Raw genomic sequence first — 17,365 nt, 5'->3', positions numbered from 1 at the left:
TTTTGCCACTTAGAAACTATCAGTAAGCTGGTGTGGACAGATCTCTTCTTCTCATAAGGGCTGTGAATCCCTGGGGTGAGGGCTGGGTACTGACAAGGGGACCTTCCGCCTATAAACTGAGCCGCTTCCATCACTCTGCTTACTAACATAATCAAACTTTCTATAAAGTACAGCCATGAAGCGTGAGAAGTGAGGCTGGTAATCCGGCAGGTACAAGGTCACGCTCGCCTTGGCTGCCTGCCCTGCTTTTTCCATTAACAGTCAACTGATAAACTGCAGGTAGATGGAGCTGCGGCGGCGCAAACTGACCCTCTTCACTCTCTTCTGCAACTTCCCTTATCTGATGGCACAGAACTAGGTATTACAGCTATAGGGGGTGTAGCGGTAACAGTCACAGCCGGACCCTGGCACCAAACACTATGGTAGGTGGAAGATTTTTTTTGGCACAGTTTACACCAAAAACTGGTAAATATATTAGGTGTGAAGTCATAGGTCACGTCATATAATAATACAGTGCAATATCTAATGTTATATCATACAACAATGCACAATATGTAGAGTCAGCCAGCAGCGAATCAGATGTGGTAGGAGGCCTCAGCTCCCTCCTCCTTCATAATCTCTGGCACACCGTGTAGCAGAGCTATGTGGCAGGAGCAGCCGTCACAAGATGGTAAGAGCACTTACCCTATGGACATGGTGATCCTGGGTCTACGACGGGGTCACATACTTTTCTGCTACATTGCAGTCACTCCAGGGATGCAGCAGTCTGTTGCCAGCTTTATTTACCTCATTCTCTCCCATGTAATATTCACAGCCGCTTGCACAGACCTGTCACAGCCTGGACCACAGAGCTGACAGCTGGCTACACATGCAGGGAGGGTGGTCACCGCCGGTGATGGCTGCAGGACCTGCATCATCAGCTTCCTGACAGTATTCTGCTTCGGTTTATTAGTGACATATGTGGGATAAATTTGGGGTCATATTATAACACGTGTGTTGTATGTTACTACTTTTGGGTGATTGTCAAATTCAGATGGAGAGAAAAGTGAGTCTGATGGGATGCACGCACGGAATGCTGTTGTAGATGTGCAATATTATAATACTTAACAGTATATACTGACATCATGTTCTGTTCAGTAATGAGCAATATCTACTGATACAGAGATTGTGTGCTATTCTGTAACGAGCAGTGTGTGCTGGTATTGTATACTATTCTGTAACGAGCAGTGTGTACTGGCATTGTATACTATTCTGTAACGAGCAGTGTGTGCTGGTATTGTATACTATTCTGTAACGAGCAGTGTGTACCGGTATTGTATACTATTCTGTAACGAGCAGTGTGTACCGGTATTGTATACTATTCTGTAACGAGCAGTGTGTACTGGTATTGTATACTATTCTGTAACGAGCAGTGTGTACTGGTATTGTATACTATTCTGTAACGAGCAGTGTATACTGGTATTGTATACTATTCTGTAACGAGCAGTGTGTACTGGCATTGTGTACTATTCTGTAACGAGCAGTGTGTACCGGTATTGTATACTATTCTGTAACGAGCAGTGTGTACCGGTATTGTATACTATTCTGTAACGAGCAGTGTGTACTGGCATTGTATACTATTCTGTAACGAGCAGTGTGTACCGGCATTGTATACTATTCTGTAACGAGCAGTGTGTACCGGTATTGTATACTATTCTGTAACGAGCAGTGTGTACCGGTATTGTATACTATTCTGTAACGAGCAGTGTGTACTGGCATTGTATACTATTCTGTAACGAGCAGTGTGTACTGGCATTGTATACTATTCTGTAACGAGCAGTGTGTACTGGCATTGTATACTATTCTGTAACGAGCAGTGTGTACCGGTATTGTATACTATTCTGTAACGAGCAGTGTGTACCGGTATTGTATATTATTCTGTAACGAGCAGTGTGTACCGGTATTGTATACTATTCTGTAACGAGCAGTGTGTACCGGTATTGTATACTATTCTGTAACGAGCAGTGTGTACTGGCATTGTGTACTATTCTGTAACGAGCAGTGTGTACCGGTATTGTATACTATTCTGTAACGAGCAGTGTGTACCGGTATTGTATACTATTCTGTAACGAGCAGTGTGTACCGGTATTGTATACTATTCTGTAACGAGCAGTGTGTACTGGTATTGTATACTATTCTGTAACGAGCAGTGTGTACCGGTATTGTATACTATTCTGTAACGAGCAGTGTGTACCGGTATTGTATACTATTCTGTAACGAGCAGTGTGTACCGGTATTGTATACTATTCTGTAACGAGCAGTGTGTACCGGTATTGTATACTATTCTGTAACGAGCAGTGTGTACTGGCATTGTATACTATTCTGTAACGAGCAGTGTGTACCGGTATTGTATACTATTCTGTAATGAGCAGTGTGTACTGGTATTGTGTACTATTCTGTAACGAGCAGTGTGTACCGGTATTGTACACTATTCTGTAACGAGCAGTGTGTACCGGTATTGTATACTATTCTGTAACGAGCAGTGTGTACTGGCATTGTATACTATTCTGTAACGAGCAGTGTGTACTGGTATTGTATACGGTACTATTCTGTAACAAGCAGTGTGTACCGGTATTGTATACTATTCTGTAACGAGCAGTGTGTACTGGTATTGTATACTATTCTGTAACGAGCAGTGTGTACTGGTATTGTGCATGTGATGTTCTCTACAGTAATGAGCAGTGTATACTGGATTTCTGTGCTGTTCTATAATGAGCAGTGTGCACCGGTATTCTGCGCTGTTCTATAATGAGCAGTGTGCACCGGTATTCTGCATGTAATTGTTCTCTACAGTAATGAGCAGTTTGTACTGACACCATACTTAATTGGTGTTTTTCTCTGTAGCTGATAATTCCGGGTGACAGTGTGAGCAGAACTTCTACCCCATAGCACAGATGTTGTTCATGAGGGTCCTTCCACGCGGGATGGAATTAGTCCGTACGGATATTTCTGCATCACAAGGTTATCCCTATGGGGCTTCAATTCCGCACCTGCTAAAATCTGCACGTCTTTACTCCAAGCCGTCAGCTTTCTGCTGTGGAATGAAGGACATCTTGGTAATAGTTCTTGAGGGTTTCTAACATACAGGAGATGTGATTCTGCTGTAGACAAATGATGACTTTTAGGTCCGCATGACTCAGCCGGCGATAATCTAACGACTTACCGCTGATCGTGCGATCGCCGCACACGTTTACAACTCACAATTATTGAGTATAAACACTTGATCTGAAGACTATCGGCGCGATAATTGTCCAACACTAATATAACAGTGACCGCTCTCGGGTGTCATCTGACCTGGGTGATCTATGATGTGGCTGTCATACTGTGACCCCGTCCTGATAATGAGGAGCAGGCGCAGCCCCACTAGTGCTGCCCATACACATTAATGTCACGAGGTCTGACTGACCATCTTGTGTGGAAGAGGCTACCCAACTCTCCCAACAGCAGATGTCAAGGGAAGGAAGGATCGGACATACTGGATTTTATCATGCCTGATCTTTTGGTTCTCAGGGGACATAAGTCACTGCAGGAGGGGACAACGATGTGTAGCTTAGGGTGGCTGTTGGCTGAATGTTCATTTGGCTTACAGCTATCTCATTCCTCTTCTTCCAAACCCCTCTGTCTCTCTTTCTCCAAACGTTTGTCTCCCTCCCTCCAGACTCCGCTGTCCCGTTCCCTCCCTACGGACTCCGCTGTCCCGTTCCCTCCCTCCAGACTCCACCATCCCATTTCCTCTCTCACAACTCCCCTGTTTCCCTCCCACTCAGCTCCTCTGTTTCCCTCCCTCTGGGCTCCTCTATTCTTCTCTCGACTCCCCTGTTTTCCTACCTCTCGACTCCCCTGTTTCCCTCTCTCTCAACTCCCCTTTCTCCCGCCCTCTCGACTCCCCTGTTCCCTCCCTCCAGACTCTGCTGTCCCTTTCCCTCTCTACCAACTCCTTTGTCTCCCTCTCTTCCAACTCCCCTGTCTGCCTCTCTCCCATCTCCCCTGTTTCCCTCTCTCCCATCTCCCGTCTCCCCTCTCTCCCGTCTCCCCTGTCTCCCTCTCTCCCGTCTCCCCTGTCTCCCTCTCTCCCGTCTCCCCTGTCTCCCTCTCTCCCGTCTCCCCTGTCTCCCTCTCTCCCGTCTCCCCTGTCTCCCTCTCTCCCGTCTCCCCTGTCTCCCTCTCTCCCATCTCCCTCTCTCTCAACTCCCCTGTCTCCCGCCCTCTCAACTCCCGTCTCCCGCCCTCTCGACTCCCCTGTTCCCTCCCTCCAGACTCTGCTGTCCCTTTCCCTCTCTACCAACTCCTTTGTCTCCCTCTCTTCCAACTCCCCTGTCTCCCTCTCTCCTGACTCCCATTTCCCTCTCTCCCGTCTCCCCTGTCTCCCTCTCTCCCGTCTCCCCTTTCCCTCTCTCCTGTCTCCCCTGTCTCCCTCTCTCCCGTCTCCCTCTCTCCCGTCTCCCTTTCTCATGACTCCCCTGTCTCCCTCTCACCCGACTCCCCTGTCTCCCTCTCCCCCGACTCCCCTGTCTCCCTCCCTCCAGACTCTGCTGTCCCTTTCCCTCTCTCTCGACTCCCCTGTCTCCCTCTCCCCCGACTCCCCTGTCTCCCTCTCCCCCGACTCCCCTGTCTCCCTCTCCCCCGACTCCCCTGTCTCCCTCCCTCTCCCCCGACTCCCCTGTCTCCCTCCCTCTCCCCCGACTCCCCTGTCTCCCTCTCCCCCGACTCCCCTGTCTCCCTCTCCCCCGACTCCCCTGTCTCCCTCTCCCCCGACTCCCCTGTCTCCCTCTCCCCCGACTCCCCTGTCTCCCTCTCCCCCGACTCCCCTGTCTTCCTCTCTCCCGACTCCCCTGTCTCCCTCCCTCCAGACTCTGCTGTCCCTTTCCCTCTCTCTCGACTCCCCTGTGGCCATCTTTTCTCCTTCAGCATAAAAGGACGGGGCAGTTTACCTCTAAGGGCCCGTTTGCACTGAACGATAATTGTTCACATTTTCCCTGGGTTGCAGGAATCTGAGTGATAATTGCTCAGTGTAAATGCCGGCAGCGAGTTTTATTTCCGCTTCGGCGTATTTCACGGTATTTTTCTGTATGGAGGCATGTGCCTTTGGGTGCGGCAAAAAAATATGCACTGATTGAAATTGCTAATTAGTCTGATGAGTTCCAGATGGGTTCTTATTCCTGGGGAATTATCCAGTGTTTCACGCGTCTCCCAGCGTATTTTGCGCATCCCCATAGACTTCTATGGGGACTTTTGGTGCGCAAATGCGCCACAAAACAGAGCGTGCGGCGGGGTTTTTTGTTGAATGACCGAAATGCGCAGAACAAGTGAGCGATCTCATTGAGATCAATGCGTTTATTCTCTGTACATTGCACGCGCAAATACACCGGCGTGACGCGGGCCTCCTCCTCGCCCCATTGTGGAGGCACAGGAGCGATTACGGCTGGGATGACCGTCGGGTGCTGAAGCGTGTGAAGGGACTCTAACACCCCCCTCCATATCTCCCCTGACCTGTTCCCATGGGAGTCAAGATGCCGCCAGAGGCGCATGTGTATTGGGGTGGGGGGGGAATACCTGCCAGCCGAATGAGCGTTCACCCAACGGCTATCTCAAGTATAAGACCAGCTTAATAGTGTCACTGTGACCCCCAAATACAACAGCAGCAATGCATGTCAGCGAGGCGGGGGAGGGGCAGGAAACACGCTGCTACCGCTTCCTGCAGACTGTGCGTGCCCCTGCCAGGAGATGACTGATGGGGCAGGTGGCTGGGCGCCCACTGGAATCAGTACATATCTGCGCAGGGTCTTATACTGGATGTAGGTTTCTACCCTACAGCGATTACGGCGCCCTCATATGTGACCAAAATATGGAGATCCGGTCACCTGTTAATGAAGCTTCACCAGTGTGTAATCAGACATCAGGCAACCTGTACATAGTGAGTCCTGCTCACAGCTGAGGGTTTGTTACATTGTATCCAGTCTAGACAATCACCTGACTCCAGACTGATACACTGCAACAAGCTACCAGCGAGATCTGTGCAGCTGCTGCGTATTCTATACTGGATACAGTTGTAACAACCCCTCAGCTGTGAGCAGAGCTAGCTATGGACAGGCTACTGCCTCTGGATGGAAGCAATGCTCTTATCATTCACTGACAGCAAGCTGATGAAGTGACACGCAAAGGTTTGTTGTATACATGGATAAACCCGTTAGTGATCCTGGTTGCCACAGGACGTGGTATGGATGCTAACCTACTTGTTGACGGTTTCCATGCAGCAATATTTTTCTATATAAATACATATTACAGCTACATCCCCTGACTGCTGACACAGCGTTAGTCAAAGGTGGCGTGTCCCTTTAAACAATGCAGGCGATGTCGCAGTCAGAGTTATGGCACGCGGACAGGAAGATTGTGCTGACCTGCTATATCCAGAGCCGTGCCGGAGGGGACACAATGTTCCAGGGGGGACACAATGTAGCCCACGTCACACTGAACCAGCACTGAGTGGTCCCCGGAGACTGTCACACATGGTAAGATTAGATACGCAGCTCAGCAGACAGTATCACACATGAAACGATTAGATACGCAGCTCAGCAGACAGTATCACACATGATAGGATTAGATACGCAGCTCAGCAGACAGTATCACACATGATAGGATTAGATACGCAGCTCAGCAGACAGTATCACACATGATAGGATTAGATACGCAGCTCAGCAGACAGTATCACACATGAAAGGATTAGATACACGGCTCAGCAGACAGTATCACACATGATAGGATTAGATACACAGCTCAGCAGACAGTATCACACATGATGGGATTAGATACACGGCTCAGCAGGCAGTATCACACATGATAGGATTAGATACACAGCTCAGCAGACAGTATCACACATGATAGGATTAGATACACAGCTCAGCAGACAGTATCACACATGATAGGATTAGATACAGCAGCTCAGCAGACAGTATCACACAAGACGGGATTAGATACACGGCTCAGCAGACAGTATCACACATGATAGGATTAGATACACGGCTCAGCAGACAGTATCACACATGATAGGATTAGATACACAGCTCAGCAGACAGTATCACACATGATAGGATTAGATACACGGCTCAGCAGGCAGTATCACACATGATGGGATTAGATACACAGCTCAGCAGGCAGTATCACACATGATAGGATTAGATACACAGCTCAGCAGACAGTATCACACATGATAGGATTAGATACACGGCTCAGCAGGCAGTATCACACATGATGGGATTAGATACACAGCTCAGCAGGCAGTATCACACATGATAGGATTAGATACACTGCTCTGCAGGCAGTATCACACATGATAGGATTAGATACACAGCTCAGCAGGCAGTATCACACATGATGGGATTAGATACACGGCTCAGCAGGCAGTATCACACATGATAGGATTAGATACACGGCTCAGCAGACAGTATCACACAGGATAGGATTAGATACACAGCTCAGCAGGCAGTATCACACATGATAGGATTAGATACACGGCTCTGCAGGCAGTATCACACATGATAGGGTTAGATACACGGCTCAGCAGACAGTATCACACATGATAGGATTAGATACACAGCTGAGCAGACAGTATCACACATGATGGGATTAGATACACGGCTCAGCAGACAGTATTACACATGATAGGATTAGATACACGGCTCAGCAGACAGTATCACACATGGTAGGATTAGATACACAGCTCAGCAGACAGTATCACACATGATAGGATTAGATACACGGCTCAGCAGGCAGTATCACACATGATAGGATTAGATACATGGGGGAGGATGTAGCACCCTTTGCCTCATCACTTCTCTTTCCCCACAGATCCCAGCTGCGGAGGGTCAGGTGTATGTAGTGACGGGGGGCTGCGGGTTCCTGGGGTCGCACCTGGTGCGGATGTTGGTGGAGCGCTCCAGCAATGTGTCGGAAATACGAGTATTTGACCTCCACCTGGATGAGGCGCTCAGGACGCTCAGCAACGGTGAGTTGGTTTCTGCTGCTCAGGATATGGGGTGCAGGGGGGAGACCCATGATTGGCAAGTGGGAGGGGTCACCTACTACTAGCAGTGTCAACAACATGCTGGGTGTTAGGCTAGGTTCACACAGGGGGGATTTGCTGTGGAATTTCCATGTGAAAACTCGCTGCGGCAAATCCGCCTGCGGTCGCTAACGCTGGGATTAGCCAGCCATGTGGACAGGAATTTGCAAAATTCTCATCCACACGGGGCGGCCAATCTGTCGCGGCAAAGCCGGGGGAAACAGGTGTTGCGTTGCGGATTCAAAAGATGCAGCATGCCAATTTTTTTTCTGCTGCGGCCTCGCTCCTCTATGGGGAGAGAAATCTGCCCCGTGTGAACCCAGCCTTATAGTCCTGTAGCGCTGGGGCCTCTAGAGCTGCACCATGGCCATCAGTCAGGGAGCATTTCACAATCTGTTATCAGCATGAACCTTGGAGCTGGAGATTGGGGTTTTTCCTGGGGTGCATAACGACCTTGACATTGTTAAAGCAGATAATTACGGCCATCGCAGTCTCTCGATCCGTGCAGTAAGTGACAACCGAATGTTGGGAAATAATCCAGAATGCTCCCACTGATAGTTTGTAATAGTGTGTGCTCCTGACATTAGTGGAGGGGTCCTAAATAATTAAGGTTGTCCACTGAGGAGGGTCCCACATTATGTGCACTGTGGAGTCATGTCATTAGTGTCCACCCAGGAGTACTGAGGTCTCCGCCCCCGCTTATAAGGTAGTACTGACAACTCCGCCCCCGCTTACGAAGGAGTACTGAGCTCTCATAACCTTTATGGTTGCTCATCACCTGCAGCCAGCCCTTTATTAGAGCCCCGGCCCTCTCACGATTGACGCTTTCCTTTATGAAGATTCTCTCCATGCACCAAAAAATCACGTGACACGTTTTCTGTGGATCAGCTTCAGTGTGAATCCACATTAGATGAGCAATATGAGTGACTTCCATCATGGCCTGGTCATCGGTGTAGACTAGCCGGGGTGTGAAGAGTATACCAAGAATGGCGCGATCGAGGAAAACATCCAGCGAAAAGAGATTTTGGTAGAGGGAAACACTTGTCATTGAAAGGGGTCATAGGGGGATGTCAGGAATCGTTCCGACCAACTGGTGCTGCACAGTTATGAGCAAGTGATGCCCCAACTAACTTGTCCGAATGCACACCTCTCTGTTCCTCGGCACGGATGGGCTATAACAGCAGACGAACAGTTCCAGCGCCATTGTGTGCATGCCAGAAGCTAGCGTGTTTCGCCGCTGCCGAGGACATCATCATCTAAGAGAACCAGAAAGCTGAGGCTGCAGGGGGCAAAAGAGCGCAAAAATGTGTATCACTGAGACATCTCCCGTCAGTGGGGGGCAGATTTCTGTTGCCCCGTGATGATGGGAGGGCAGAATTTGGTGTAGACAGAAAAAAGGAGAGCGGCTCAGAATCCAATCCAGTCCGATCATAATCAAAACCGCTCTCGGCAGAAGCCATAACTGGGGATTGGATCCCTTTATATATAACTTTTATTAATATAATGCTCAGTATACAGTGCAGACGTATATAAAGCCCAGTATATAGTGCAGACGTATATAAAGCCCAGTATACAGTGCAGACGTATATAAAGCCCAGTATATAGTGCAGATGTATATAAAGCCCAGTATACAGTGCAGACGTATATAAAGCCCAGTATACAGTGCAGATGTATATAAAGCCCAGTATACAGTGCAGACGTATATAAAGTCCAGTATACAGTGCAGACGTATATAAAGTCCAGTATACAGTGCAGATGTATATAAAGCCCAGTATACAGTGCAGACGTATATAAAGCCCAGTATACAGTGCAGACGTATATAAAGCCCAGTATATAGTGCAGACGTATATAAAGCCCAGTATATAGTGCAGACGTATATAAAGCCCAGTATATAATGCAGACGTATATAAAGCCCAGTATACAGTGCAGACGTATATAAAGCCCAGTATACAGTGCAGACGTATATAAAGCCCAGTATACAGTGCAGACGTATATAAAGCCCAGTATACAGTGCAGACGTATATAAAGCCCAGTATACAGTGCAGATGTATATAATGCTCAGTATACAGTGCAGAGGTATATAAAGCCCAGTATACAGTGCAGACGTATATAAAGCCCAGTATACAGTGCAGACGTATATAAAGCCCAGTATACAGTGCAGACGTATATAAAGCCCAGTATACAGTGCAGACGTATATAAAGCCCAGTATATAGTGCAGACGTATATAAAGCCCAGTATACAGTGCAGACGTATATAAAGCCCAGTATACAGTGCAGACGTATATAAAGCCCAGTATACAGTGCAGACGTATATAAAGCCCAGTATATAATGCAGACGTATATAAAGCCCAGTATACAGTGCAGACGTATATAAAGCCCAGTATACAGTGCAGACGTATATAAAGCCCAGTATACAGTGCAGACGTATATAAAGCCTAGTATACTGTGCAGACGTATATAAAGCCCAGTATACAGTGCAGACGTATATAAAGCCCAGTATACAGTGCAGACGTATATAAAGCCCAGTATACAGTGCAGACGTATATAAAGCCCAGTATACAGTGCAGACGTATATAAAGCCCAGTATATAGTGCAGACGTATATAAAGCCCAGTATACAGTGCAGACGTATATAAAGCCAAGTATACAGTGCAGACGTATATAAAGCCCAGTATACAGTGCAGACGTATATAAAGCCCAGTATATAGTGCAGACGTATATAAAGCTCAGTATATAATGCAGACGTATATAATGCCCAGTACACAGTGCTCACATATTTAAAGCCCAGTATACAGTGCAGACGTATATAAAGCCCAGTATACAGTGCAGACGTATATAAAGCCCAGTATACAGTGCAGACGTATATAAAGCCCAGTATACAGTGCAGATGTATATAAAGCCCAGTATACTGTGCAGACGTATATAAAGCCCAGTATACAGTGCAGACGTATATAAAGCCCAGTATACAGTGCAGACGTATATAAAGCCCAGTATACAGTGCAGACGTATATAAAGCCCAGTATACAGTGCAGACGTATATAAAGCCCAGTATACAGTGCAGACGTATATAAAGCCCAGTATACAGTGCAGACGTATATAAAGCCCAGTATATAGTGCAGACGTATATAAAGCTCAGTATATAATGCAGACGTATATAATGCCCAGTATATAGTGCAGACGTATATAAAGCTCAGTATATAATGCAGACGTATATAATGCCCAGTACACAGTGCTCACATATTTAAAGCCCAGTATACAGTGCAGACGTATATAAAGCCCAGTATACAGTGCAGACGTATATAAAGCCCAGTATACAGTGCAGACGTATATAAAGCCCAGTATACAGTGCAGACGTATATAAAGCCCAGTATACAGTGCAGACGTATATAAAGCCCAGTATACAGTGCAGACGTATATAAAGCCCAGTATACAGTGCAGACGTATATAAAGCCCAGTATACAGTGCAGACGTATATAAAGCCCAGTATACAGTGCAGACGTATATAAAGCCCAGTATACAGTGCAGACGTATATAAAGCCCAGTATACAGTGCAGACGTATATAAAGCCCAGTATACAGTGCAGACGTATATAAAGCCCAGTATACAGTGCAGACGTATATAAAGCCCAGTATATAATGCAGACGTATATAAAGCCCTGTATACAGTGCAGATGTATATAAAGCCCAGTATATAATGCAGACGTATATAAAGCCCTGTATACAGTGCAGATGTATATAAAGCCCAGTATATTTGCGTAACTACAAGAAGCTTCCTGTCCGCAGGGCCGATATTCCTGCGCAATAATTTCATCACTTATTGGAATGTACGATGAATTGCTGAAGTCCATCAAGCTACTAGATGGGGGTCTCTAATAAAGAGGCCATTCCGTTTATGTGTGCTTGTTGCTATATACATATATAGCTGCTAAATCTAGACAGCCCGGCGTGGGATAGCGACAGCCCGGCGTCCCCCCGGCGGCGGTGTTATAATTAGCATTTGGCTAATCTCAAATCCACCTGAGCAGTGACGTAAGAAGTGTTCTCGCATGTCGGATGGCAGAGTCTTCTTGTCAGGATGGCAGTTGGGCACTTGTGTGAGAACCATAGAGGAATACATGTAAGGTGATGCAATGCTCTGCAGGGAAGCAACACTACACTGCAGTACCATTATCGGCATGGGGAAGTGGACGAGGGGGAGCTGCGGTCACGGTAGTATCCTGCTCTTGACACATAGACCTCAGTTTGTTCTCACTTCCAGTTGCGTCCCGCATGGGACGCTGAGAGTTATATACAGAGCAGGTATGCGGCGCTCCCCGGTTTATAGCAGCACAGGTGATAGCTGGCCCACAGTGTAAGGGCTCAAGCACACGGGCGGATTATGGCCACATGTAACCCCCGAGTTGTAGAAAGTCCTATAGACCCCTATGGGGCAAACTGCGGACCCCATTATACGGCACTATATGGCGGCACCCGGATGTCTACGGCGGGGGCTCTGCACAGTCTACAGTCCCAGCTTGCAGATGCGCAGCTCCGTGTTGGGACGAATCCCAGGCATATCCATATTATAATCGCATATTCTCATCTCCGTCAGTTTCCTGATTCCGTCACCTTTTTTCCTGCATCCTTCCCCTTTGTATAAACAGAAAATGGCCGTAATCACAAACGGTTCCCAGAATGCAGCAAACCACGAGAGGTAATAAAGGGTCATCGCCATATCTGCGCGTTACACAGTGCAGCCAAGGGACAAGATCTTCTGGTACCTAGAGACCCCTAAGAAGCCGGATTAGTACCTGTATAATACTGCCAGACATATAAGTGCCCATATAATACTAGCAGCTATAATAGTGCCCATATAATACCACCAGCCATATTAGTGCCCATATAATACCACCAGCCATATTAGTGCCTATATCATACTACCAGCCATAATAGTGCCCGTATAATACTACAAGCCATATTAGTGCCCATATAATACCACCAGCCATATTAGTGCCTATATCATACTACCAGCCATATTAGTGCCCATATAATACCACCAGCCATATTAGTGCCTATATCATACTACCAGCCATAATAGTGCCCATATACTACTTCCAGACATTTTAATGCCTATATAATACCACCAGCCATATTAGTGCCCATATAATACTACCAGCCATATTAGGGACTGTATAATACCACCAGCCATATTAGTGCCTGTATAATACCACCAGCCATATTAGTGCCTGTATAATACCACCAGCCATATTAGTGCCTGTATAATATCACCAGCCATAATTATGCCCGTATAATACCACCAGCCATATTAGTACATATATATAATACTACCAGCCATATTAGTGCCCATATATTACCAGCCATTAGTGCTCATATAATACCACCAGCCATATTAGTGCCCATATATTACCAGCCATTAGTGCTTATATAATATTAATGGTAATAATATTAATAGTCACTTTGCTGCTATAAGGGCTCTGAGGTTGGCGCTCTCTGGTCAGGGGCACGCACCATGGTTGGGGGCCCCTTTATAAATAGCATGGTCCAGGATGGTTTTCTGTGCCATGCTGGATCTTGTAGTGCAGTCACATTGGGCCTGTATCTGTTTTCTATCATGTGCTTCATAATCTGCCAAGTCCTGAGCAGGACTTATTAATGGAGACAACCCAGTCTGTAAGGAACTTGTGCAAGACTTAACGGTAAGAAGAATTTCCTCCTGTCAGCGTACAGAAAGCGGTGACTGACATGTCAGCGGCAGAGAAATTACCGATCCAAGTAAATGATATACCGCCACACTGTGCTGAGAGCTTCCATCATTATTTGGGAGCCAACTAATGCTTGTAGGGAGGGTGGTGGAGATGAACCGACTGCAACCATCAAGCGCAACTCCGGCCAGTGAGCCGTTGATCCTCGTATGTGGTAGCTGCCGCCCTTTTATTCTGACCCTTGTCAGCTTCATCTTGCCTGGGACTACTTGGCCCGAAGAAGCCCCTTAAGTGGAGGTGTCCCTGCAGTTTGAGGAGGTTTCAGACTGTACTGTGGGCTTTGCAAAGCCCCGGGGAATACTACTGTCGTGATAATAGTCAGAGTGCCAAGCCAAGGTGGCCAACAAATTGAGCTATCATGAATTGACCCCTGTGAGTTTAACAGCAACTGTAACCATCAAGCTGTGTGCCCTCTGTGAGAGACCGAACCAATACTCAGTGTGCCTTCTTTGAAAAATTATTTTGCTGCCTTAACTAACTGTCAAGCTTCGTACCTAATGTGCCTGTAACAGCCGAGTAGTGTGCCCTATTTGAGAGACTGTTCTACTGTGAACAGTAACCACCAAGCTCTGTGCCGTAGACTCTGTAATCATCAAAGGCGTTATCTGTGTTACAAAGGGGCATCCTAAGGGGTCTCCAATGGTGTAAAATAAGAAAGGACTTGATGAGTGACTGTTGCTGTCTACAGGCTGCAGTCGGCCTGTGATGGCCTATAAACTTGTGGCTGTAGCCAATGACAGCTCTCAGCGATAATCCCTGAGCTGTCATTGGCTGCAGCAGCTTTGGAGATGGGTCCAGCCTCTAAAGATGACGCCAGCTGGGAGACCCAGCGGGGAACAAGCGGGGAGAATTTAGTATGAGCTGCTTTGTTATTTTACACCATGGGGGACCTTTTAGGATGCCTTTTCATAACTCCGACAATCCCTTTAAGCCTTGCACCCCTTGTTGAAGTAAAGTTAATTCAAAGTTACTGCCTCTTCACTCTGTCCTCCTTGACTGGGGTCCCATGATAAGTGTTGAGGGCCACCGACAGATCTCCCCTTCTTGTATGATGAATTATAATGCTCTGTATTTGCATCTCGTAACTCGGGGTAAATCTTTCATCGGAAGACCCCCGGGAAATGATCTGCACCGACCTCAGTACATAAGACCCGACCTCCAAACATCCAGTCCATACAACCCTCATGTCCGCGGCACTAAGCTGATCGGTTCCCACCAATGGACACTTGGCTATGGTTTTTCTGATATGCCGGAGCCTCCCTCGTAGGGTGCAGTTAGTACAGACGGATTGTCCTTGGCGGGGATGTTTTGGCTTTGGATGTCAGGACCATTTGTGGTCTCCTCTGCTGTCTCTCAGCTCCTGTTCTCACAGCCCAACAGGTCATGATCTGAGGATTTCCTATAAAAAGCACACCTGCGGCAATCTCTAAGGCGCTGACAATAATGACATCCCCTATGTCCTACGGAAATCCTGTAAACATAACCTGATGGAAGCCCAGAGCTGTGACTCACGATGACTTGATGATGTAGCTTAGAATTAGCGCTCCTTTACACGGACGTATTTCCATGCGCCATATGCAGAACAATAGAGCCCATTGACTTCAATAGGTTCATTCGTATTTATGCATTTTGGCCAAGCAAAAAAAATACAACACACCATGCTCTATTTTTCTGCCCATTTGTGCACCAAAGCTCCCATAGAAGTCAATGGGGGTGCGCAATAATTCTGCTGGAAAAAGAACACATCTGGAACTTGTTTGCCATGCAATATGAACATATTCTGCGGGAACAAACAGTTCAGCAGAATGCTATATTTCCAGGGCTAGAATACGGAAAATCTAATTGCTGCTGTTGCAATTTTCCCTAAATTATGATCTGTCATCCATGAGAGCCAGGACTGGAATAGTACTGCACGTACCCACAGCCCTGAAAAATAGTCCCTGCCAACAGATCCTGGCATGCGGTGCAGTGACGGGAAGAAAGGGAGGTGTCCGCAGGGTCATGGTCACTGTCACTTCCTGCACACAGAGGGGAGGCCGCCGATATCTGAGGAGACTGCTGCTCCCCCAGACTCACTCCTGCTCTCCAGACCCTTCCTACCCTCCGCCTGGCCCAAAGGAGCAGTAAACAAAGGGTGCCTGGTGCTGCAAATAAGAGGATCGGCATCTGTAGCTAACATAGTCACAGCTGCAGCCAAAAAGACTGTCCCAGCGCAGCGCCACCCTCTGAACATGCAGCACCCATGCACCTCCACAACCAAAAACCCTGGAAAACACTTCCTCCCGTTACTGCAGTGCTTAAGGGACTAGAGGACCCATCTAGGAAGTCTCCCCTCTTCTTCAGGAGCCTCCTGGACATTTTGGGAGAGTTGGCGAATGAGACACACATTCAATAAATGGGTAGTCCCTGTGCATAGGGGATAAGTAGCTGATTGGGGGTGGGAGGGGTTAACCAGCAATTATGAGAATGGAGGTCCCAAAAGTCCCCAAATTAATGAAGCTATAGTCAAACATGCCCAACACCACTCCATTCACTTCAGTGGTTCTACAGGAGTTAGCCTAGAACTTGAAGTTACCTATCTCCACTGAAAAGAATGGACTTGGCTGCTGCTCCGTACATTCGGGAACCTTCAGGACCTTCTCGTGATCACTGGGGGCAACAGCGGTCAGATGTCACCAGTTACTGGGTTCACATATTTTCAATGAGTTGGTTTTTCTGCTGGGCTCAAATGTGACGGTGGAGGATGCAGATTCTGTGGTTACACGTATATATGTAGGGGCGAGGCCTGTTAGAATTGCCCAGGTTCCTACATGCTAGTCTCCAAATGAGTCTTTCCCATCAGAGTGAAGGTCAGGATGTGGAATCCGGGGGTAGGGAGGAAAAGATGGGCAATGTGGGAACGAGCGGTAGGCACCTTCCAAAAGCTCTCTCATCACATGATTGAATATTTTATGTGGTGCCAAAAATCATTCTCATTGGCACACCTCTCCATGCCAACGGGGGATGTGCTGTCGACAATGCTGAAACTCTGTGTGGGACGAGCAATCCTGTGAACGTTCATCTGTCCCGTGTGAAGGCTCGGTCAGATGAGCACTGATCTCTTTGTTTGGCGTTTGTCATCAGCACTCCATCATTTAGTGTAAAAGGCCCCTAAAGGACCTTTCACGTGGCCCAATGGCACAAACATTCCAAAAAACACTCATTTTCCCAATCATCAGGCCACATAAAGGTGCTGTTGGTCACCCAACAACGAACGAACAAATGCTCCTTCATCTGATTGCATCTTTTATGCAACACAGAAAACATTGCTGACGGCGGCACATCTCTCCGTGTAAATGGGGGGGATGTGCTGCTGGCAATCATGAAACTCTATGGAGAATATACGATTGTGTGAATGATCATCTGTTCCCTAACAGAGTCTAAATTGGCCTACTTTATTGGTCAGGGATCATTACATGGCCGAGATTGGACCGTGTAAGATTAGCTTTAATGTGGATGCCGTGAAGG

The 17,365-nt window shown here is 47.3% G+C and overlaps 1 protein-coding gene across 3 annotated transcripts in view; it reads left to right on the top strand.

Annotated features, from left to right (window-relative positions):
- Positions 1 to 84: 84 nt before the first annotated feature.
- The window catches only part of HSD3B7 (hydroxy-delta-5-steroid dehydrogenase, 3 beta- and steroid delta-isomerase 7), a 41,689-nt gene continuing 24,408 nt past the window's right edge, over positions 85 to 17,365 (top strand). The window contains exons 1-2 of one of the 3 annotated variants that reach the window (XM_066576964.1): positions 85 to 422; positions 7,885 to 8,041. In XM_066576964.1, the coding sequence (XP_066433061.1) occupies positions 420 to 422; positions 7,885 to 8,041 (160 nt within the window). In that variant the 5' untranslated portion in view covers positions 85 to 419. Of the gene's footprint in view, positions 423 to 551; positions 671 to 6,045; positions 6,549 to 7,884; positions 8,042 to 17,365 lie in introns of those variants that run through there. The other 2 variants (XM_066576963.1, XM_066576962.1) reach the window with 2 other exon arrangements.

This window comes from Eleutherodactylus coqui, chromosome 8 (genome assembly GCF_035609145.1).
Source record: "Eleutherodactylus coqui strain aEleCoq1 chromosome 8, aEleCoq1.hap1, whole genome shotgun sequence".
In the NCBI taxonomy this organism is placed as follows: domain Eukaryota; kingdom Metazoa; phylum Chordata; class Amphibia; order Anura; family Eleutherodactylidae; genus Eleutherodactylus; species Eleutherodactylus coqui.
This window is presented reverse-complemented; position numbering and strand designations above follow the sequence as displayed.